At 40.5% G+C, this 25,866-nt stretch overlaps 1 protein-coding gene across 3 annotated transcripts in view; it reads left to right on the forward strand.

The window, feature by feature from the left end:
* Positions 1 to 8,460: 8,460 nt before the first annotated feature.
* The window catches only part of RB195_021048 (uncharacterized protein), a gene marked incomplete at both ends in the record, with an annotated part of 60,227 nt that continues 42,821 nt past the window's right edge, over positions 8,461 to 25,866 (forward strand). Inside the window, 12 exons of one of the 3 annotated variants that reach the window (XM_064207569.1) lie at positions 8,461 to 8,557; positions 9,282 to 9,419; positions 11,692 to 11,800; positions 17,830 to 17,941; positions 18,241 to 18,355; positions 18,507 to 18,634; positions 22,215 to 22,296; positions 22,380 to 22,456; positions 22,516 to 22,624; positions 22,938 to 23,116; positions 25,211 to 25,342; positions 25,452 to 25,522. In XM_064207569.1, coding sequence (XP_064063450.1) covers positions 8,461 to 8,557; positions 9,282 to 9,419; positions 11,692 to 11,800; positions 17,830 to 17,941; positions 18,241 to 18,355; positions 18,507 to 18,634; positions 22,215 to 22,296; positions 22,380 to 22,456; positions 22,516 to 22,624; positions 22,938 to 23,116; positions 25,211 to 25,342; positions 25,452 to 25,522 — 1,349 coding nt within the window. The other 2 variants (XM_064207570.1, XM_064207572.1) reach the window with 2 other exon arrangements.

Here is a 25,866-nt window from a genome sequence, read left to right on the forward strand (position 1 = left end):
TCGTGTGTCTCAGTGTTCTTACATCCATTTTAGTTTTTGTTTCCGCTTTTTTACTCTATCTTTTTAACCTTACTCTCTTTTTTCACTGTGTCTTTACTTCCCAGCATGTAATTGTGTTGCTTTTCATGCCTCCAGTTAGAGAATGTGTGCTGCATGATAATCGGGACTTAAAAGCATCACCCCACGAATCTGAGGTGGTGCGGATTTCAGGTGGAGTATTTGTACACGGGATAGTAGATTATGGGGAGAGGTGTGATTCCGTCCATTTCTTCCTCATTGCCGTAAAAAACGGCTCGGAAGATGCGCGCATGCACAAAGCTGGCACGCTCCAACCGAACTCCTTGTGGAAAATAGCGCACCGAAACGCTCGAAACCGTATCTTCCGGGCCATTTTCTACGGCAATTAGGAAGAAATGTACGGAATCACCTTCCTCTCAATAATCTACGATCCCGTATACAAATACTCCACCGGAAATCCGTACCACTCCAGATTCGGGGGGTGATGCATTTAAATCACGTTAATATATGACAAGAACATTGAAGCTAAAGAAACACAATCCGCATGGAAAAAGGCTTTCTCAAATGAAAGTAAAGAATTTTCTCCAGTACCTCTTTCTAATTAGAGAAAGTACTTTTTCTACAAAACATCCTAGATTATACTGCTCCAATATTACTCGAGATCATGAAAAAAAGTACGAGAGGTAGCCAGTGCGGTCTATGATAAAACCTAGGTAGCTTTCTCTGACTTCACATGAAAAGCTTCCACTTGTAAATGTTTTAATAAGACTTTGTTTTTATGTCATTGGACTCGCTTCCAAGATTTTTCTTCGGAAGAGCAGTTCTCTGCTATTATTCAACCAGTTTTGGAGACAGAAATGGAAATCAAACTCTCTTCATATTCAAAGTTAAGCTTAGCGCTTTTCATAGGAAGAATTTGGCGACAGCAATTAATACTCCTCTGAACAATAAGTCCTAAAGTTTGATTTAATTTCCGTCCTTCATCTGTGCGAAAGTATGGCTACTCATTTCTATTTCCGAATTTTACCAGTTTCCAACGTCAAATCTCTGCTCAGAAAAAACTTTAAATCAAATCTAAGCTATTGAGGCACTTCGGCTCTGGTGATGCTATCACATAGTGATAAAATGACAGAAAAGTGGAGAGCTTAATGTCGTTTCTTCTCCTGTTACTAAAGCTGAAACAATAGCGAGGCAGTGGTAGTAGTAGTAGCGAGGTGCGTGTCCAGCTACTCTGTCAATACTTGGTACTGTGGGAATCAAGTGAATACGACAGTGAACCTGATTGTGTTAGAAGAAATCCGCAAGTAGAAAACAAATAAAATGGAAAAAGGAATCAAAACGGTGATGTGAAAGTCGAGAAAAGGAATGAAAATGTGAATTAAATAACTGATAATAGCAAATAAGGAAAGCAATGCAAGAGCGTGAAACGAGAAGAAAACTGGACAGAGGAAGAAGAAAAGATGTTAGCTATGCAGTTATTTGAGGTAATCGTTGTCAGCTGCATGATAAAGATCAGAAAACCTATAGTCCAGTTTCGTCCCTTACTTAGTTTGAAATTTGGGGATCATACTTCCTTCCTTTTTTGGACTAAGGTTTATTGTGATATTCTTCGTTTGTCTCATGTAAGAGTATATGAAGCAAAGTAAAGCAATAGTAAAGTTGTTAAAGTAAACAATAGCAATGTTGAAATATTAGATGAGTTTCTCCCTTTTTGACATCATTAATAGATCTGAAAAGATAATCCTTCCATCTTAGGTTTAGTTGAACTTGTCGGTCTTTTTTTTGAATTTTATAAATGTTTTAAGCGAAACGTTTTCAAATAGTTCATCTTTCAACAGCAATTTTGTAGTATCACAATACAACGCTTGGTTGGGTTTCGACCGGAAATTGGGCGCTGCGGTGAATAGGCAAATGTGAGTGGTATTTGCTGAACCTAACACAATCTGAAAAGGTTGTTACCAATAACTTTGCCAAGAAATATGTGAGGTAAGGAGACCACAAAAGATACAGCAGTTTCAGGGATGGAATACCAATATAAAAATTTCGTTGATGTTTTCACAGCTTAGACAACAGCAAGCTATTGCTGTCGATTGAAACGACATACATTGAGTTGCAAACTTCTGTTGTTGTTGTTGTTTAAAGCAAAATATAGTGATGTACAATGACAATAATATTGTAATAATAAGGAGGTAGCAGTTCTGAAGTATGTACGGAGTGCGAAATCCTGCTGTCAACCATGCTGTTGTGATGTTCGCTTAGAAATGGACGGGGATTTGAAAAACCATGTTATATGTACCATCTTAGACACAACAGCGATTTTCTGCGCTTTCTCTCTATTCGGAGAAACTCTTCTAAACCTACGTCTATGCGTGTACTACATAACATCGGATTTTAGGAACTAAATAGGCTTATAAACTCCAGCTCCGTGTATCCAGTTAGCGCTTCTCGTTGCGTCCGCTGCTTATTCGAAGAATCAAAAGAAAGAATGAGTTTTTAGTGGGTTTGCCTGATTACTTCTCACTGCAACAATTGTTAGAAGAATGCTGTCATTTACTATATACTATGGCTTTCTACAATCAAATAACATTGCCTTGATTTTCTGTGCTCACTAGCAATAGATGAAAGCTTTAACATATCATCTCGCACTATTCCAATCATATATTTTCCTTTTGGGTGTCGTTCGCTAACAGTGAACTGAAATTTGCAATATGAATTCTGTGCGCAATTAGATGCTGCATCCTTAACGTCGTTTGAAAACTACGACAAAACAGGCGGAGTTAATTCCTTCTCTAACTTTAAAAAGGTTTTGTTGGATTATTGACACAACATGGATTAGCAGTTCATAATTATTCCAGAAAATTATGTTGTAAATGCTTAAAGATGGACACCTCGTACATATTAAATATGCGATAAGACATACTTGCTCTTGATCTCATTATTACCTAGTCTCACAATGCGGGAAAACCATAAAAGTATAGAATACGGGGTAAAGTATGGTTGCTTATTTGCCCATGCCACGATTTATCAAAAATGAAATCCTTATCTACAGATTAAATGAGAATATGAATGAAAGCCAGAAGAGTGAAATACTTCTAGCTAGAATTGTGCGTGAGTGAGAACAGCGACCGACGACTAGTCCTCATCATCGACAAAATTTCAATTATTCAACTGATTTCTCTTCACTTCGGTGTTTTTTTTTTCTTCACTAAACAAGTGCGCGCTTCTAACGAACGAGTGAACTTTTCTACCGTAAAACTAAAAAATTCCAATCGTGCAATAATTAAGAACTGCCGAACACACTGGTCTGTACTCTCGATTAAACTACTCATATTCTTCCAAGAACTACAAAAAACGACAGTGAGTGAGATTATGAATTCACTCGACGTGGGCGGAGTTTCAGCTCTCCAGACGACATTTATATAAGTGGAGGGATACCTATAACAAGAATAGCCTGTTTTTTATGGCCAACATCATCGGAGCAAATGGCGCAGTCCTTACGCCATTCAGTCCCTTCAGGCTCATCACGTCATCTTCGCGTATCATCTTCAGAACTCTATGTCCACTATAGAGCGCCTCCATTGCCTTTTCCCCTCGGGAGTTTTGACTTGACTCTTTAAGCGTTATGTGACATGGTTGCGACTCCGTGTACGAAATAAGAGCCAAAACAACGCTGCTTGAATATTGACAGTTATGATGTCTCCTATTTCCATCGCTCATCGTGTCTGTGTTTGCCAGTACCACTTCTTCCTTAACCCTATTCTGGACATCATGGCCATCAAGTATTTTAGGCTCGCGTTACACCCATTTGTTGTTTGATTCCTCTTCCGGAACGTCTCCTAGGGGGATTGCATTTCACAAAGCGAGTTCTAGCTATGTATGCATGTATGTATGCATGTGTATATATATATATATATATATATACATATATATACATATATGTCCATACATGTATATATATATGTGTATGCATACATACGTGCATATATATGTATGTGCATGTGATCTATGTGTATGCATATATACGTATATGTATATAGACATACTTATACATGTATGTATATATGTGAGCGTTGTTCCAAAATTCAGTTTTCTTCAACTTCAATACCTTTTTAGCAACTCGTTTAAACCAATGAGTGCATGAAAGAAAATTTGTAGCGTTTTTCTCCCCCATTTACGGCAGCATTTGGCAAATTCAGAACTGGCGTACAATCACAGCGCCTTAGTTTCTCGAAACAAGTCTTTTGTGGTTTGGATAGCGAGGATTTATCTGCAGTACTTCCTTCAAGAGAGCAATATCATTAATTGATTCTACTTGAAGGTCCAAGATGTTAGCCTTGTTTGCACCCAAGTTAAAACATGTGTCAGAATACGTGTTGCATTTCCTCCATTACTTTCAGAGTTTTGGATATGAATTTGTGTCGGTCGAACACATTATTGCGCTTGATGTAGTTTGTAATTCCATATGTGTATTGTGTGATTTTCGTGACTTTTTTTCACTCTATTCTACTACAACGTTTGAAAGAATATCGGGTTAAACGTGAAGAAAATTGTCTGTCGATCAAAAATCAAACTCGCATTCAAATGACAGAACTACTGGCTGCAGTCTACATCTACATTCGCGGCAATAAACCACCAAGCAATAAATCAGCGAACTAAAAACTGAAGGTACTGAATTGCATGGCTATCTGAGCATACATTTGCCACCGCGGTCGTAGCGCCTCCCTACCACTACTAATCAGTTTGTCGAAACGAAAAACTAACTTGAATTAGTATTCTAGCACCTACCATGATTTCGTAAATAAACATAGCTCCATTTTTTGAAAAATTTCATTTCGCTTTGCACTTGTTAAGATATGTTCCGCTAATTTAATTTGTCCTCTTCAGAAACAAGAAGTAAAACTAGTATTAAGTCCGATGCTGCACTTGTGATGACAACGGAGCACATAATCCCACCATGTTTCTAGGAGATGTGTGGACTTTCCAATTACAGCAACCACGTAATTTTGAATCTGGGGTTACTCATGGGGACCACTTCAGGCTACAATTACTTCCGTCGTTCATAAAGGTCAACAAACATGCGCGCAATTTCATAGGCCACGAGTTCTCATCACTCGAACCAAATGCGTTTCAAGTTTTCCGCCTCCGCGATTCGAGCACGCCTACTCGGTGCTCCAGCAATATGCAAAAGTAAGTAGTACCTTCATATGAATAGCGCATCACTTATTTGCTCAGCGCTTCCATTCTAAAAGCATGCTCAGATGTACTAGTAGTGATTATGAAACGCTACTAGCTAGCGCTTTTCAAGGAATAATGACATAGAAATCTCAATAATTTGAAGAGTTTTATCTCCATTCGTTAAGGTAATCAGTCTATCACACAAACTCATTTGTTGTCATCAGTCACTGCTCGTAGTCAGTCTTCATTTTAAAGCACCAATTCCATTGCCTTAACTGTGAAGGAAATTTGCAAATTTTTTTGATGGCCTTGTTTCAGAGCACTTACATGCTCAGTAGTTGTTAAACTGCAGAAATGATTTTGAAATTCTGTCTTATGTATAAAATCACTCACTATGGTTTGTGGAAATATAATGATCTCAAATACAGCGGCAATTTTTGAAATCTGTTGCTTTATGTTCGACTAGTAGCCTCACTGATTTGAAGATATTTCACACTTACTATCCTAGCGATTTTTATTGAAACTTTCGTTTTTCTCACGAGAGTAAGCAAATTTGCGCGAATGAAACAGTGCTTTTTGGATGCGTTCGTCACTTAAAGGTAACTTGTGGTGTACAGCAAAAGACGGACTGGTCTATGCCTAGTCCGTAGTTTTTTATCCGTAGCTGGTATATGTACACTGATGCTAATGTCGCAGAATCTTTCAGATTTTTTGGCAGCAATGTGCAGCTTAAGCTGCCCTGTTTCAGACAACAGCTTTCTTAGTTGTTAAACGGAAGTTACAAGGATATGCGTGGAAGTTATCCACTAAATAATTTGTCGAAGTATAGGGATCATGCTTCCCACTAGCAGTTGAAATTTCCCACTAGCATTCAAAATTTGCTCACTACATTAAGAATGGCTGCAACTGCCTTTACATATTATTCCAGTAATTTTAGTTTCAGCATTCCAGGTATGTCTCGAGCACTCTTAGTGTTGTTCGTCATCGCTCTTTTTCAGCTCTCTTATCTGGTATTCGCTGCGCCCTCGCATTCCATGACCAGGATACAAGTGAGAGATTCCTCAAATTACCTTTTCAGCTATGCAAAAATAACTGAACGGAAATATGTAGAAAATACGACCCCTTGAGATTTTTCGGAGAGAAATGTCTATTATATTTGCATTTCTTTAACAGCGCCGAAGAAGTGCACTTTTGGCGCACTCCATTGCACAAGAATTTCTCTGCTCTTCCCGTGTTTCAGTGTTATAGAGGCCGTCGTTGATTGCAAACGTCAGTTTCCGTATCGGCGCGTCATTCATTAGAAGTGTACTTTTCGACTCAAGAAAGAGCACCGCACTCTTATTGCGATTTCTTAAAAAAAACGTGTTGCTTGGATACGCTCTACGTATACCTGCTATAAATATTACTAAAGGACAAAGCAAAGATTACTCGTACGTTCCATAGCACTCAATTATTTTAAAGACTGAACGTTCCGTTTGGAAGCAATTAAGTAGTGGAGTACCGAGCAAAGTTACACTCGAAGAATAAACTAGCATGTTCTGCCTACACTGCACTTTATATGTGATATAGTCGAGTCAAAACGAGATGGCGCTCGGTGCGGTTGCGTAAGCAGCTGCGGCCGAAGCGGAGCGGTGGAGGTAGCGGTCGGGACCGAGGCGGAACCTTCACGAATAGCAGCGATGAGTGCTGCTAGCACCGCACCGCTTCGTGCGCAGTCGCTCACGCAATTGCACCCAGCTTCAAGTAGTTTTGATCTGACTATAGTCGAGGGCGATGGGTGAACGTCACAATCTTCTTTTTATCGTACGTTTTATAATAAAAACCATTGAACGCGCACAATTTTGCAAGGCTGTGAACTCTGATACCGACATTTTGACCATCGTCTATGATCGAATGGTCTGTAGTATGTGACAATCGGTTAGTAGAAGTTCTTATTCGAAACGAAGTGTATTCTGAGATTGCTCATCTTCTCCATCAAACTAACATGGGATCGTACACAGTTTTTATCTTCCTTCAAATGATTGGTTTTCAAATAGCATTTACTTGCAGGAAGTCTTCCGCTCCCTAATCCCACGAGAGAGCGAGCGTGGCAAAAAGTACTACGAAGAACCCCTTTGGGGACGAGTGAATGACGAGTGGTAGATATGGTTAACCGCTGCAAAATACTGTTCGCCATTTGATGGAAAATAAATCATTTGTGCTCACGTTTTCTACTATAAAATGAAGCGAAGGAGAACTTAATCCAGAAAAAGAACTAAGTTCAAAAAATGAGGCATACATGAAAAGGAACTCGATCCTACATGAAATGAAACGATCTCAATCTATTGATAATGGGGTGTACGTCTTTGCGAAACAAGAACACTAAGCCGTGTCCTGTCTACGATTTACGAGGATGATGTCTGGTTCGAGTAAAGTCACTTTTAGTTTGTTGCTAGCCGTTGTTGATGATAACCATCACAGCCAGCCCTATATATGTACTGCTCTGAATTCCCTATACAAAAACACCACGATGAATCGTAGCTCTTAATTGTTGGTATGTCCTGATTTGCTTGCAATTGCATCATATATTTGCTAAACTAGCAATCGCGTGCCAATATAGAGTAGCTGACACACAGCTTTCCAATCTTAGGAATAAGTTTTGTTCATTCTTAGTCCGTCTTCTAATTTAGTTTCTTTTTCCGCACAAAGAGGTCTAGTTGGCGCTTCGAAGTCTTTAAAGCATTTCTCGAGGCCACCCAACAGAGTGCGTTGTGTTGAGCTAGTGACATCCGCAAAACTAGGTGAAATTTAAGTTTGAACATAAACACATTTACGTATATTTGCTGCGATTACGAAATTAAGAGGGAATTGATGTAGAATGACCAATTAAGGAATCGGCACCGCGTCTGTTGGAATACCGCAGTTTTGTCATTTAGATCGTGAAGAGGAAGACGTACAACCAGTTGTATATCAACTCCATACTCTAAGCATTAACAGCAGCAGCAAACAGAAAGAGCTATTCTAGTGGAGCAGAACAAAAAAACTGCATTCACAAACGTTTGTAACGATATGCATGATAATGTAGGAATTTTAACAAATAAGAATGTTTTCTTCTCAAATGATTCCAATTCCATTCCATCGCAGTTCTTTTTCTATATGACACCAGTCAGGTCAAAATGATCTGAAGCTAGGTTTAGATGCGCAAGCGCCTGCGCTCGAAGTCCGGTGGAGCTAGAGTCAAGTTGGGACCTATATCAGACCACCGCTAGCTTCACTCGGACAGCAACAATGAGTGGAGCTGGTGACGATGCCAACCCGAAGGTAGCCACCAACTTCACCGCGCTACTTCGAGCGCAGCCGCTGATGCCAGAGTACCGAGCTCTAGGTCGTTTTGACCCGACTATAGTGACTATGTTAGAAGTAACTTGATTCGCTATTTTGAAAGAAACGTATTATATGGGTGGAACCCAATTTGACTTTGTAATTGCTACATTAGAAATTGTCCAGAGCTGTCGAAACAATCAGCGTAAAATAAATGGTGGTTATTCAAGCCGTTGCTCTTGGCAACTCTACCGAGATTATGCCTCAATGGGGCGTTTTGGTTCAATGAGGTTGCGCGCTTTCCACTGCTGTTTAACCACAGCCATTTCCAACTGCTGATTATTCGTTTCATTTCTTATTAAATCGTTAGAAAATATAGTGACATTCCGTTAAGAGTACTAGTTTTTAGCTATACTTTAGTAGTACGACTCGTAAGTATTGCAATTTTGCAGATGTGTTTTACGAATATTCTGAAGTACAACAGCGATGTTGTACTTCACAATATTCGTAAAACAGTATGATGTTAGAGTTGGAAGTATCTTTGTCTATTGATACGGATATTTAATGGGAATGACTCACAGGTTTTCTCTCACTGAAATATCGAAGAAAACAAGAAAATTTGACTAACTAAACGTATTATCATTGCATACGAACAGTATGAGTGCTTGAGAAGTCCAAACAAAAGCCATTGACTTGAAATTTCATAGGCGAAACAGGATTGATGGGCACAGATAAAAAGTACTCATTTCAAACAGATTAAAACTAATTCTAAATCCCTGAATTTTCAGAAAGGAAGAAATGGATGGGGTGTGGGTTATCAAGTGAGGAAGGAGATTCTGCAAATATATTATCGAACCGCGACACCGCTGATTCCGATAAGGTTACGGAAACAGGCGCGTCATTCAACAGGTTCGATACTCCAACTGGTGAGTTTATGCGAATATTGAAAAAAGACTATATTCTTCTTTCCAGTTTCGATATGTAACCCTTTGAGCATTCCTAGAAGGAAATTATAAAGATTTAGGGGTAATGATTTAAGTGCTATATGTGACTGTTGAGTTTAATCAAATGATCAATGGGAGTCATGGGCCTAAAATTTTTCTCAGAACTGGAAATGTTACAGAGAAACCAGATGAACGGTAGATCTGCTGGCCTCGATCTACGAATACTCTCAAAAGTAGATCATTGTAACCACAGTCCGACCAAAAAACTTTTTTCGCGACCGATGGCGTGCACAAATGCAAGAAGATACAGAATCAATTACATCTATTTGTCGGGTAAAAGCAAAGGTCATTTAGTTGATTATGAAGAAATTGGGGCCGTTGCATCAAGTCATTGTTGTTCTCCTAGGCAACATCAAAAAGCAGTGAAGGATTCGCTAAGTTCTGTACATACATAATTCTTACTCAGATGTCTACAACCCGGTTCTATATTACTTCACTTTTAAATATTGAAGGATTTTTAATTTCTAGGCTCAAAGTGAACTGGACTTGAGAAAAACCACTCATTATCAACGCATTTATCAGAATTCTCGGCATACGGAGTCAACATGCGCTCAAAAAAGTTTTCCTCCCTAGAAACTTTCTATTGTCCACGAAGAAGTGGTGGTTGGTTGGAAGTTCGCTCAGGCTAATGAGACAGAGTTCCCTTCCAATATTCATTCGTTCAGCTCCTACAGCATTTATTCTGCAACTGTAGTCGGATGTTGTTTCGGGACGTCCAGTTAAAGGCAGCGTTCCGGAAAATTTCCGAGGTTTGGTTTTTTTGGCTGCAGTTAGAGCCTGGAGCGTAGTTTGCAAATATAGTAGCCGAAATGCAGGTAATTGCCCAGGATTTGTGGGCGACAGGAGCACCGAAGCCATCAGTTCAATCTGCGCGGCAACTATTGCAGCCGTAATGCAAAACAATGTAATGATTCCACGTAAAATAGATTCCACATCTTGTACAGGGCACAAAGAGTTGTTTTGTGAGCTAACTTTATCAGGAACCAACTTTACATTTCGTCAATTTTGTAGGTGTAAAGAAGTAGCTCGCTGGCTAGGCTGATGCGAGCAACTTCTTGATGTCTCAACTGTGACTACTAGTAAAAACAATACAACATCGAAGATTTTCTGGAACGTTGCCTTTAATTTGGGAAACAGATATGAAGATAAGAAAATCGGTTCTTGGTATTGTCAACTGGCGACTGCACGACATTTTTAGGTGTATCCCTAACAGGTGCTGAAAGGTTTTGAATACGAGGATGAGTTTATTCCATTTGTATCAAGACTCATTCCTTGCCGATTACTTGTTTCTGTTTTGGCTAAGGCTGGTTTGGCTATGTACTCGCTTCCGTGAAAGAGAAACTTATCTGCAGAAATTCAAATGTTTTCCACGAATTACCTTTTAAATACTCCCAGTTATGTAATCATCCTAAGTCTCTCTGGTAAAAACAAATATTGCCCTCTGCACGTGGACAAAATCATGCACTTGTTCTTGTTTTTTCATACGCGCTGTAGCTCGTTCCAACAACATTTACGCCGTATAGTTACCGGCAGAAAATTTCAATCAGTTAAAACATCAACACGATTACTGTCGATACATTCACTGACAAAACGTTAATCTGTCGCAAAGCTAGACGGTGAGGTTAATTCAGGGTCTTCAGGAGTTGGGGTATTACTGCAAAAGTTGCAGGGTACGTTACTTTAGAGGTATCACCCCACGAATCTGGGGTGGTGCGGGTTTCAGATGGGTTATGCCTCTACGAGGTCGTAGATTATGTGGAGAAGGGTGATTCCGTCTATTTCTTCTTAATTGCCGTAAAAAACGGCCCGGAAGATGCGGCGCGTGCATAAGGCTGGCGCGCTCCAATCGAACTCGTTGTAGGAATCAGCGCCCCGGAACAGTCTAAGCCGCATCTTCTGTGCCGTCTTCTACGTCAATTAGGAAAAAAATGAACTTAATCACCCTCTTCTCCACAGTCTACGACCTCGTATAGGCATTACCCGGCTGAAACCCCTGCCACACCAGATTCGTGAGGTGATGCCCTTAAACACAGAACAAACATTTGGTTTGAAACAGAAGAACGTTTTTTATATCTTCTCGTACACGATATAGAAAAGCTGCCTCTATATGTACAACATATCGAGGCTGCACAAATAACCAACTCATTTTCAGTCATGTTTTTAAACCTATTTACTTCGTTCACTATTATTTCAGCTGCTTCGATTGATCCTGCGATTGGAACGAGGAAAGAAGAAGTATGCTCCAGGGAGAATTTTGAAGACAAGAGTTCTTTGGATGGATCAACGAACAATAGAGTACGGAGGTTGATTAGGAGTAACTCGATTGTTTTGATGCTGATACTAGTCTTCGGATGCATTAACGATATGAGTAGTAGTTCAAAACTGGGCACCCCAGGAGTTGTAATCCTTTGTTCCGCACAATATCGAGCGAAGTTGTCGATGGTAACTTGAATCCCTAGCATTTTCTTAGGGATAACTGAACCAGCCGTTTGCAAGGTCTTCCAAGCTGCCTCTTATGGCCATAGGTTCGCACCATACATGACTTCAACGGAAATTTCGAAATTAAGCGCATGAAAAGATTTGGGGGACAACATTTGAAAGAGGTAGCAGAGCAGCATTTCCAAGTTTTGCAACTGCTCCTAGTGATGTGATGAGTGGTGATGAAGAGCGAGGTGTGGAACATTGATTGAGGCAATGATTGGGAAATCGAAATCGAATCGAAAATGCTGATCTACGCATTTGTAGACAATAGATACTACAATAGACCAGTAGATAATTGCAGTGGTCTATTCCTTTCTTCTGCGCTTTCGGTGTAAATCTACCGCTTAGAGTTTGCACGATAACGGTTGGCACCAACGCTTGTTATTGCTTTCATGACTAAAATTGAGGACTGAAATTGGAAAAACAAATTTTTAAAAATTGATTTTGAAAAGCTGCAGGATTATTTGATTGCCGAATATTGGCATGTCATATAAAATGCCCTCAGGCATCGATGGGAACGTGACAGGAGTTTTTTTTTTTTACATGCACTACACATTTTTTCACACTTGATAGGAAACTTTTTACCATCTAAGGTGATCTAATAAAAAGCAGAGGCTGTCCAAACCACGCAATTGTGAACGCGTTGCGGATTTCCTTCACTCTACCGCCAATAAGTTGCATCCTAAGGGGGACGGGACAACATAAAACTGTGTCACACGTCTTTTTCCGAATTACTAGGTGAAATGAGTGCGGTCATGTTCATACTCCTAAACTACACCGTCAAACATAATTTGTTTGTTTCATGATACGCTATCTATAATTTTTGTGAAGCTCCATCTCAGTCTCAGTGAGACGTCAGTTGAGTTCTCGCGAGGTTATTACAATCATTTATTATTGGATAACGTTTTGGCGAAATCGCCTTCTTTAGCACCTGAAATGATAGAATCGAAAGCGACTATCCGATCAAACGTTCTATCTACCCAACAAAGAAAATCCTAAACTTACTTTTGGGTCTCAAAGTACAACTGAAAGTGTAAGTCTTAGCTTATTGTCGGATGATTTCTTGCCCCAGCTAGAAACCTGTGGTGAGGTACTAGTGCACTCAAATGACGACATTAAATAAGGAGTGATTTCTCAAATATAAAGGGCTTCTCCTTTGCGAATTATCTTTGGGCTCTTGGAATAAAATACAAGACGCTTTCAGAGCCTCTGAGCCAATACTAGGTTCGCACGCCAATGTCATGATCTTAACTTCAAAATCTTCTTCGCTTTGAAGCTTTACCCTATGACCACCTAATGCCGTAGAGTCACGTGATTTTCTTTTGCAGTGCTCTTTAACTCGAACACGTAACAGTCTGGAATTCTCTCCTATGAATTCTTCACCGAATACAGGAAATCAGATAAACAGTACATGAACTCATGCGATCAGTTCTTTTGTTATCCGAACATATTTTGCAATCCGGTATAATGCAAATGCGGTACTCTAGGCGAATACGTATGAACCCTCGCTTAGGGTTGCTGGGAGGGAGATTTCCAATCGCTACAGATTCCTCAAGATTTGCTTTCGTCAGACACTACCGAATGGCAGCGCTAACCTCATCGGAAATAAGCGGTAGGCAAAAGGGTTTTTTCTTTATATCAGATTTATTTCGGCTGTGTTCTCTTCTACTCAAAGACCGCATTGGTCTGTAGCCATTATTGACCGCAATTTCCCTAACAAGCTCGATTGAGTCTTGCCCTACTTTTCTTTGCAGTGCAAAAGAAGGTGGTTGTGTGAAGCATATCTCGTAGAAATGCCCTCTTAACTTGAGTTAGATGGGGAGAAAGATAGCAAATTAACACATTCTTGTTACAAGGTTTGTAGGACTATTTTGTCCTATGCGTTCTGTTTGAGATATGCACTTGGACATTGAGGAAGAGTAACTATTCTCCTCGGACTTATCTCGAGTGAACTTAATATGTTCCGACTGTTCATTAAAGATAGGGATAAAGGATGTAGTCACTGCCGTGTCTATCCACTTGGGATGTACCAACGTTTTACTGCAGTTCGTAATCGTTGAGGTTTTGGAATGCATGTTAGCCTGTACAATGAATTGCGGGGGCCAGTCGATGATCAAGTCAGCGTTTTTATTTTTCCAGACAAGTGTGGTATGGTACCAATTTATCGACACGGAGATTATGAAGAGCTAGGTTGGCAGGCGGTTTCGAATGATAGACCGTATGGCTGTAGCGGACCTTTAACCGAGTGCGCTACACCCGTCCATTGACTGTTCACTTAGCACCTTAAAAAGATGTGCATCTCTGTTTGAGTGGAGCAAACGACGGAACAGTCGCCAATGTATCGGATTAACCAAAGGACGTGTTTTCAAAATTAATTTTTGAAAATTAATTTTTTTTAAATTTCAATCCTCAATTATAGTCATGAAAGCAATAACAAGTGTTGGTGCCAGCCGTTATCCCATGTCATGACTTTTGAGAAACAGTTGCGTGACCATCAAAAAGCAGCGCATTTTAGACCTTCCCTCAGAACAACCATTCGACGGAAAAGCCGTACAGGTTGATTGAGCTCTGGTGTTCAGTTAAAAGCTCAAAAGCTCAAAAGAAAAGTTAAAAGCTGCATGGCGAAGTCGTTGGAAACGTTTATTTACAACGGAGAAACATTGAAAGACTTCAATACACATGAGTTGTTTAAGTGGTCGCAAACATGCGCGTGTTAGTCAGATGAGCTGATATGAATTTCAGCAGCTGAACCAGCACTATTTTTAAGAATCAAGCGATCTTGTTTGAGGCAAGCTCAAACTGAGGCATTTTGAGGCAAGTTCGCTGTTAGAGGTCAACTTGTGTGTTTTTACTAGAAGGTACAACACTGGACACACAGGTAACTCTGTTTTAAGCCGACTTGCAGTCGAGGGTGAAAAATGCGCTGGTTTGTGGTACTCATTCATATCCGATTGAGTCTACGGCGTAGCACTAGAAATTCTTCGGCAGAGGAAAAGCGATAGAGGGAGCTATCTTGGAGGTGTCATAATGTGAGGGCTTCGTGTAGATGACAACGAGTGACTATACGTCCTTCACCTCCGTCACTAGTAGATAATCTGATAGTTTTTGGCTTGACAAGCTCACGAATGTCCCTAATACCTAAATGCTGTTCTAGTGTGTTGTCCGGATAACACTTTCTCTGTCTGTAGCGATCTAGAAGTTCGAATAGTTCATCTGCAAGAAGATAGAGACTAATATCTAAAACGGCGCTGGGTTCCTGTTGTCTATAGAAAGTACGTGGGAAGGATATGAGCAGAAGTGTTTTAGACTGCTGCTGGGCAGTCTCAGCGATTTTGATTTCGCTTGACCGAGACAATCCTGAGGTTCTTGTAAATTTCATGCGATCTTACGCAGAACCACAGTAGAAATAGGTTGAGACCGTGAAAAACTAGGTCCTAGCTCTAGCGCTGATTGCATGCTCTTTGATATGGGGAGGCTCCCAATTACGGTAACTCGAGGGTTGGCAGACTCTCAGCAATGGTTTCGCGATCGCTAAGGTCAATGCAGACTTCTTTTAGACATTTCTGTGCACTATCACTAAGCGACCAACTTAGCAAGCCCACAGGTTAGCCGACAATAAAGGGTTGTTACAACCTCGCGTTCGGTTCAAATTAGAAACATATACTTAATCATCATCATGGCAAGGTTTATCGAAAGTCGTACTTGGAGAACAATTGTTTTATCCAAAAGAATCCATCATATGATTTTTCAAATTTCCGATGTGCTTTCTTTCTGGGCTGTTCTAAAAATCCTACCTGGTGATTTGCATACATTGACTATGGAAATGACAATAAGTTTGCTTGCAAATATCAAGTTTGTCAATTTTGTAGTTTTTTATATAGTTGCCTTTCTGGCCTAATGAAATCACATCTAAAGAGTTTCCCGAAATTATCGGCTACCAATATAGCAGTCACCTTCAATTGTAGTGAGCATAGTTGCAAATTTGTCCGTAGTACGCAAACGACCCAACCTTTCAGTTCCTTTCCAACACTACATGGCAAGGATTGATAAAGTTGTCGCTCTCGGGGGAAGAGATTCTTTTATTGATTTGCTTGAGCTGTGGCCAAGATTGGTATTGATGTTTATCAACAGCTAAGGTTTCGGCTCTTTCGCCTTTGTTAGAGCCTTGAAAAATCAAATGTGATTTATCATTATCGATTTATCTATCAGTGATTTATTCTCTCAAGCGCCTTATCACCTACAGAAAGCATACAAACGGTGGGTTAACTCAAGCAGCAACAAATCGGCTAGTGCTTTGCTCATTTACTGGATTTGGTAACGGAACAGAGCATCACATACCACAACTGCGAGTCACAAGGATTTGTTAAGGGGACCCCACGGTCCGTCCCGCAAACCGAAACCCGCACAGATCTTGATATGGGGCTACTCCGTTTGTGATCGCAATGCACCCACTCTTCCTGTTCTTTGGACTTTTGGCGGTGTTCTAGAATGGCTCTAGTGTTTTGCGTGCTATGATCTCGGACTCGAACTATAGTATAGTAAGTCCTACCTCTACTTTGAAGTTTTGATGACTTATTCTACGGTGTGCTCCGAGCTGTTAATACATATGAACAACTCGGATAACGTTATCAACAGATAGCGTTAGCTGTTGATAAATATCAATACCAATCTTGCCCACAGTTCAAGCAAATCAATAAAAGCTACGTATTTACCATGTCAAGATTAAAGGAGAGTCCAGCATGGGCAATTCTAAGAGATTCGGTTAGAAAAAACCCGAAAGTCGTCCACTGAAAGATATAACCTAGAGCAATCTAATATTCCTTCAGCATGTACAGCTTCTCGATTCTCTGTCGCGGTGAACTTAAGACAAGACTATAGATGGTAATATTAGAAACGTAGTATAAGAGGAAGCATAGTTAGAAGAGTGTCCCTAAATTAACCTATTAGTTAATTAATTAATTTTGGCTTTATTCTACTACATGATCGCTAAATATTTTGCGAAATCGCACTGTCACCACCTCCAAGCGTGTCAAAGAAAGCAGGCTTACAATCTGACGACTTCAATTTTTAATTCACAGCTTAATTAATCGAATAGTTTCGTTTTTGTCTCCGAGCAATCTAAGACAGGTCTCCATCTGAAGCTTGGTGCTAGTGCAAGCGACGAAAGCGGCTACATTCGAAGTGGTGTGATGAGATCTTTTACTTGTCATTGCAATCGAACTGAATTTTATGAGTATCCCTCCTGATGGCATCCGCTAGTGTTATGGTACCAGGCTTGATGTCGCTTTGACCCAAAATTGGTCCACATTTCTCAAAATCTCCCTTCCACAATTTTGACGTTGGAGCTGCCCCGGAATCCTGCGATTTTAATATTCGATTATGGATACAACAAAAATAACATAGGGCGAGAAGACGTCACTACATATATCTAATTTTTTCTACACGTAGGATTCTCGTTCTAAGCTCAATTTCGCTATCATTAAGGTATCTGCATCATGTATGCGTTCGCCTTCGTTCAACGGATATTTTGTAACAATTTCGAGACATCGGAGAATGTTACAACTTTTGTCAATATTCTTTCTCGGGGTCTTAGTTTTGTTATACTAGTTTTAGCTCCTATTGTCTATACAAGATTTCTATTCTACACTATCTAATGCAAAAGAACTTGTATGTAATTTGGGGAAAATTTCAGTTGCCTAGACGACCATCTACTACGGCGTCCTCCTCACTGGCTTCCTTTGTAGAAGCCTTTTCAAGTCCAGGTTATGAGTGAGCAGTATTAGCATATATTTTTGTGTTCTTCAAAACTAGAAATAGTTGCGGCTTTTTTGTGTACGATTTCTGCATTCAGAGTAGCTGGTATGTCTCTTCGAAAATCTCGTGCGTTCACAATTGACACGTCTCGTAGTAACAGTAATTTACCTGTCGTCTCTTTATGTGCTAAAATGCTAGGATTTCAGGAGGTAAGTTCTTGAGAATATGTTAAAGACGTTAAAGATCGCGCATTCCTCAAACGATTCTGAATCGACTGCATAGGCGGTGACACGGTGTTATCGAGTCGCAGGGGGATTGACTAACGCCGTGCACTAGCCTTTTTTTGCCTTTACATGACATACCCGTTATTTTTCTGACATTATTACATCTGGACGGATTATTTAACAGATAAACACATACAAAGAATACAGACCGTTCAAGTTCGGTGTTTCCCAATTCTTCAAATCCTATTGAATTTTTACTGTTCCTCCTGAAAAACCTCTTTTAGTTCCCAGATGGTCGTGCTGACCAGATCCCTTGTGACGTATACTGGCACAGCGCTGCATTCCCAGACTTGGGTGCAGTTGTTAAATCATCGCGTTCTAGAGTCAACAGGTTCCCCGGTACGTTAAGTAGCTCGTGTCCATAAGTAACAAAACACATTTTTATTGCAACTTATTAAAATAACGATTTATGCAAATGCTGTTTGAAAGTATTCCTAGATAAAGTGAATAGCTTCTTCCCGACGATTTTTTTCACAACCTAAGCATTCAGGCATGACAGATCTTGCTAAGAAAGTTGCTTTGACTCACGCCATATCGTCAATGCAAAAGATTTTTCCCACCGACTACGATTTCTACCCTCAGTCCTTTTTTTTACCGGCACACTACGCCGAATTAAAGGTAAACATAATGAGCTGTCTGTTTCATTTTCTGTTTTTCCCTCACTATGGTTCTGGTATTGAAGAGTTCTTTGTTGTAGCCTCTATTTGCTTTAAGCTCTTTGTTTTAACTTTATTTTTGTTGTTCAAAACAGCCCAAACCTAAATTTGGCTTGGAAAAGGTTGTTGAGAGGATAATCGGTCTCAGAGGGCTTCAATCTGTTATCTATCCTTGCTGTTCATTTGCTTTGCTATCCAGCTTTGCAATGCACCTTAGAGTATTCTCTACCGATAAGTTCTATCTTCCATTATTCCACTTAATTTGGAAGAAATTTCGTGAATTCATAACCATTTCTTCAAAAAGCAGCATACCACAAAATTGACGCTGGGATCCTCCAAGAAAAGATAGGGTTCATGGAGTAGACGAGTGTGTGCGTGAGTGAGTGGACTTACATGTAGTGTTATGGCTGAGATAAACTCTCAAATTAATTACGAACTAGTGCGACTGCTATAATTTGTTTCAGATCTTATTGGGAATTCTGGTGGTTTACAAAAGTGGTGATGAGGCAACTTTATCTGTGCTACTGCTCGCTGCGGTTAAAAGCACCGTCTTCTTTCCGACGATTTTTTTCGCAACCTAAGCATTCACGCATGACAGATCTTGCTAAGAAAGTTGCTTTGACTCACGCCATATTGTCAATGCAAAAGATTTTTGCATTGCACAAACACACAAAGCTTGCGATGCCGGGGTCTCTAGAGGCAAATATAGAGCTCGAGGTGTAGATTATGATTATGAACGTAACACTCCATTCCTCCTGATTCTCCTGGAAAAACAGCGTGGGAAACGACCTTAGCTTTTAGCCGGTTTCGGTTCCATCAGCTGCATATTCATTGGTGTTACTTGAGTAAGCTGCTACGGAAACCACATTGATCTTTGACCACTCACTTATGGATACGGTGTGCACAGTGGAGGCGCGTTTTAACGTGCCTCGTAGGAAAAAACGCCGTTTCCCACCCAGTTTTTCAGAACGATTGGGGGTAATTGACTGGGGCTACGCTCATACTCCTGATCTACACCCCAAACTATATTTGCCCCCAGAGAAGCAGACAAAGTCACTTTCGTGATACGTTGCATTCAATGAGCCGCTGTCAGTCTAGCATTGATGCTGGCTACAACCAATAGACTAAGCCTACGCGCTGATAAGTGCAAGCAGATGTGGGTCTCTTCGAGACCTCGAACGGGAATCGTAGTGGCCAGGAAACCAATTGAACTCGTCGCTGAATTCCTTTATTTGGGTTCTATGCTGAAAAAGGATGGCATCTACGACAGTGATATTCAGCAAAGATGTGCTAAAGCTAATTTGGCATTAAACCCATTGATCAAGTGCCTGTGGCTGACCCCATCGCCAATGAGATCACGCTGCTAGTTTACGTATTCGCAATTCGCGCAATCATGATGTACAGATCGGAAATTTGGGCAGCGCCGTTGACGGTGATGGAAAAGCTTGAGTGCATGGAGAGAAATCTGTTTAGACATCTGTTAGGCCACTTTTGGCCGATTGTGTGCCATAACGAAGAACTTTACTCGGAAGTATATATGGTGTGCCAGAGGATGACACGTGGAAGATATCAATATCCTGAACGGCCATCGAAACTGGTTACAGAAGATCATCTTATCTTCTTGGTCCTATATTAAGGAGATCAGCAAGTCGCCTTGTTGAACGAGTTCTGAGGAGTTTGTTGTGTTCAAGCTGGAAGAGGCTACCTGGCCGAAAACGGAAATTTTGGACCGAAGAGGTGAAAGGGGACCCGAGGACACTCGGCGTGGAGAAGGAGTTCAGGCGAGACGTAAGGTTTCGCAGGATATGGAATGGCGACGAATGGCTTGATTCTTTACAAGCTATCGCAGAAGATCGAGAAGGTTGGGCAAAGCTATGTTCAAGGGCAGCACACCTAGGCAAAGATGCGGGTAATCCCGTCAGACGATGGTATCAGCCATCACCGATTAAGTCAAGACATTCGTTCTATTAACTGGAGAGTGGACCGTTTTTCAAAATCTAATTCTGCTACCAATGATTGCGCATGGTGACAACTTATTTGACAAAGCTTCTATTTGGATTGCCTTGAACATTTGCCTGATAATTAGCTTGAAATGTGAAAGAGCGAAATGTTTTACTTGAGGAAACAGCGAACCAAATTTGGCCTAGAACGTCTCCTGGCCAGCAATTAAATTACGGAATGTGTTCTATTTCTTATCAGGAATTCGTACCGCATACTTTCTTTTGTTACGATTAAATTATATAAAGGAACATTTTGGAGAACCTTGTTGGCAGAATGTCAAACATGGATCCAAATGAACATATTACCCGCGAAATGCATTTAAAACTGTTGAGAATAATGAGAAAATGGATATAGCAGAAAAATGCATGAGCATTTGTCTTCCTCAACTTTTCGCCCTGTAAACCTACAATGCAAACCAACATTTTAAAAAATGCCACTGCTGGGATGAGGGTCGCGTGATATTTCTCTTCCAGACAGCCCCTTAATCAGGTTACGAGCCCTGTGCGATGTACCAAATTGTCACAGACTCCTCTTGTAGTAGCTAATTACCTTCCAGCGTTAACTTGTCCATGTCGCGGCATGGTGCGACGCGGTTTGTGACTCGTTATAGGTCGATAGAATAAGAATCGCAGCAGTCAAGAAAAGGACGTGTGAAAAGGCTGGAGCGGGCACGGGTTGAATTTTTCAAGTAAAAATTTGATCGAACTGAAATTGCTAGGTAAGTTTCGAGGTGTTACGCACATTTTAAATGAAAAGGGATGATGTGCCTGCCGTTGGTCACTGTTAGTATTAACACTCGCCGTTACTGTTGCAGTTTAAAATGCTTCATGAGAGAATTGGTAGCATTCGACGTAAGTTTTGTAAACTCATTTTACAACATGCCTGAAACCACACACTTCCTAGAAGTAGGTAAACCTGACCATACACTTTTATGTGGCACATTTTCTTTGGTAACGACAAAAGGTAAAAGATCGTTAAGGACCTTCATAATTTTTCAGTGTTCGAAATTTCCAACTTTTTCCTACGTTCCGTAGTCGCAACGCGAGCTTCGCGGGCGGCGGCTGTAACGATGTTGGGACAGAGCTGGAGGGTAATTAGGGAACAGAAACATTGGTGACAACTCGGCACCTCGCACTTGGTTCGCACTATGTTTACGGCGGTTGTTAGGGTAGAAATGTCCATCCTCCGCCACATGCGTGCACCACTCAGCGCTTTTTAGCAACGAAAAGCTGTCAGATATACCGATCCGGTATGATCAGTATTAGGGATCCACTTATGCCATCCCTAGTTACTTTACATGAGCAGAACTCAGCATTCCTTTGAACATACATGCAGAGATAGCGATTATAATAATGACTTTATTATTCAATAGGCAAATGAACGTTTGCTGGGAAAGACGTAATAAAAGACTGTCGCGAAATCCAAATTTAGTTGCTATCAGTTCTATCAAAAATATAAAAACCTCCACACACTCTGGATTTCGTCTGCTAATTTCCATCGGTGTTAATGCTATGTTACAGTAATGTTACGCTTTTTTTCAGAAATACTGGCAGAAAACATTGATTCGTCGGAAGGAGCAAGGGATCAATGAGGAGTTATTCTTTATTGTGAAACCTGACAGTGGTGCAAATTTGCAGTGTTTTCTTTTTGTTGCTATTCATTGATACATAGTAGTTTACTATCTCTTAAAGCCTCGTAACGCCTAGGTTCGCAAGGAAGTGGAATATACCTGGTTAACAACCCAAACCAAATTAAGGACCCCTTTGGTAAGCAGCTGGTACAGGTGAGCCATCTCCACTTTAGACTCCCTTGTTTAAATGTATGTAAGTCTCTCTATCAAAGGAGTATGTCTCTTCCCCTTTCCTCATGAATGACCAATTAAAATTCGACTTTCGAGTGTACGGAGTTATAAGAAGTATAAACCCGTTGTCAATCTACGTCTCAAGAGAAGGTGAGCTTCTTTGTACTGAAACCGTCCTTTAAAAGAGTAGGCACGAATATTTTGTTAATAATTTAATTTTAAATTATTTTCTCTTTTCCATTTTAACTTTCCGCTTAGGCATGGCACGGTTTTGTACAGAAAAATACAAAAAACCATCAACCTCCAATTCTGACAACCTATATTCACATCTAACAAACTACTCCCTGAATAAAGTCAATGATGCCTATGTCCACTCAAATACTTTACAAGATCAAGTGACAGGTTATCGTTGTTGGGAAGTTCTATGTAAGTTCTACTTCTTCCGCCAAACAATTCTTTACAGGATCCAAACGCCTCCTATCCACAGTGTTCTCGCAAATGGCTGCTTGTGGAATACGACCAAAGAAGCTGTGGCACGATGTCAAACTCATTATTGTAAAGACAGTGCTTGCAATGCTACCTGAGCTTATGATACAGTACGAGAAAACATTTAGTGGAAAAGAAGGGCCACAATGCTTCCAAGTAAGTTGCTTATCTTACTATACTCATCCTAGCACTCAAATCTGAGTTGAAAAATCCGCACGTAACTGTGATAACGCTTAAAAGACAACATACAACGAAACTGGAGGAGTTAGGAGATTTCCACGAATAGATTGAGTTAGAGGCAGCATACCACAAATCTGACTTGGTGCGAAACCCACAGCGAAAACGTAGAGTGGGAGAAGTAGATTGTGGAAACAGCTTGGTTCCTCTCATCTTTTCCTAGTCCTCGTAAAAAAAAAAAACCAGCGTGGAAGACGGAACGCGTAAAATGAGGGGCATTTTAACCTCGTACCTCGGAAAGAATTAGAGCCGTTCCTACGAATTTTTTACGACTACTAAGGGGAGATGAGCGGAACCACCCAGAATCCAGCATTTTACAACCTTATCTCCAACTTTTCCCGCGGATTTCTTCACCGCGTCATGTGATTATGTTATGCTACCTTCATGGGTGTAGATGACAACTGAATTCACAACTCCGGCAATTATCCAGAAAAATGACATGGAAGGCGGCCTCGCCCCACCGTTCCCTCTACAAAGCACCTAACAACTTGCCTCGTATGCGAGAGAAGACGTACGGGCTGCGGACAGTCATTCGCCGCTGACGTTGTCCCAGTAGGCCTATGGCACTTTAAATATCCAACTGCACACCGTCTGCAACTGATATAACTGTCGGCTGAATCCATCGGTTAACTTGTGGTTAGGGCATAAAAGTGCGCTATGATTCGCCTTCAAGTCTAAACCTGTGTTTAAGATCTAACCTTTTTGCGCTCCCATCCAGTGTTGCTGGACTATAGAAAGTGCGAAAATGCATCTTCGCTTAGGTTAGGGAAGTCCTATAATCTTGGACGTGCGAGGCATTTTTTAACAGAGTAGAGCGATAATCTGGTGTAAGAATGTCCTACCACTTAAAAACTAATGCATTTATCACATTCTTAGCAAGAAAAATAAGAAGGGAACAAACTCAAGCCGATCCTACTACTATATCTGACTTCGTATCAGCATGAAACAGAAGTGTATGTATGTACAGATTGCAACTTGGAACTCTTTTTTTTGCAAAAATGTTTTAGTTTAAAGGCATCACCCCACAAATCTGGGGTGGTGCAAGTTTCAGGTGGGTTATGCCTATACGGAGTAGTAGATTATGGAGGGAAGGGTAATTCCGTCCATTTCTTCTTAATCGCCGTAAAAAACGGGCCAAAAGATACGACTTTGAGCGTTCCGGCGCGCTATTTTCTACAAAGAGTTCGATTGGAGCGCACCAGCCTTGTGCATGCGCCGCATCTTCCGGGCCTTTTTTTACGGCAATTAGGAAGAAATGGACAAAATCACCCTCCTCTTCATAATCTATGACCCCGCATAGGATCTTTCCACCTGAAATCCGCTCCACCCCAGATTCGTGAGGTGATGCCTTTAACTACGCATAATTCCGGAAGGCACATGAAGTGTTCTTTTTAATCACAATGACGGATTCTATTTAAACCTGTAAAATGCTTTTTCAGGGAGCTTCCGCATTTTATAAAAGCTTATTCTCTTCTAATTTTTTGTTAACCACTCATAACTTCATGAAGTTTTTCATGGGTTGGCAAATGAAATTACGAAGATAGAAACAAGCAGCGAAATGGCATCCAAAAGTTAATCTACCGAAATGGCATCCAAAAGTCACATGTATCAAAGTTTTTGTATCGCCGTCTAAAAGAACATTTCTCAATATCTCCTGTAGAATGGTACGGTTCGTTTTTTTTAATGAAGTACTTACTGGCAGTTGAGATATGTAATATCGAAATATACAAAATTTGAATCTGAGTTTGACAACTCTGTGACAAACTCGACAACTATGGCACACTACTCTCCGGATATCCTGTAAATTGTCGTAGGGAATGAACGCGTTGAATGTGATGAGGTTAAATAACCATGTGGCGAAATGCGACAGCTGTTAATTCGTAGATTTACGCAGTGTTTGCTGCATAGTTATAACCAATGATTGAGCTGTACTGTAGAAACAAGATTCATTACGCTGCTAAAGTCCAATATTTGAAAATTTTGTGGGACAATCAGCGCTTTGTTCTGTTCAAGATTGTTGGATTCGATATAATCGTGCAAGCAGATGGCTCTCCTATATTGTTAGAAGTGAACGCATGCCCTTCGCTGACTATTGATCATGGTGGAGCATCAGGACAAAATCGACAAAAGAGTGTAGTTGACGAAGTTTGTTACCTGATTTTATTTCCAAAATTACATCACTGGGAATTGGCAAGCTTTTTTCCGTTACCTATGCTCACTTCTCAGTAAAAGTTAGTAAAACAAATATTTGAAGGTAATCAAGATACCTCTTGTAAGGGACACTCTGCTTCTGGTTACGGGTCAACTGCAGGATACCAGAATAAGGTGAGAACATCTTACGCTTTTTACATACATTGTTCAACTAGCCATGTTCAGCACCTCAACTGGTACACTAAGTCCAAGGAAACAAATATAAACTAGCAATTACTGTGATAGTTTTGCTTTCCAGCGCTGATCAAACCAACAAGCTAGATATGATATGATATGATATGATATGATATTTTGAATCATCCTCGATATTTTTGCAAAATTCTATTTCACGTGAAGTTCCAACTACCACTCCGTGACTAGCACGTAGCAGGCATCGCGATGCAGTTGAATCTTTGTGCCACATTTTTTTCTGCTAATTACTGCTGGCGAAATATCATTGTCTTTTCACACACACACGA

Source organism: Necator americanus, chromosome X (genome assembly GCF_031761385.1).
Source record: "Necator americanus strain Aroian chromosome X, whole genome shotgun sequence".
NCBI classification, from domain to species: Eukaryota; Metazoa; Nematoda; class Chromadorea; order Rhabditida; family Ancylostomatidae; genus Necator; species Necator americanus.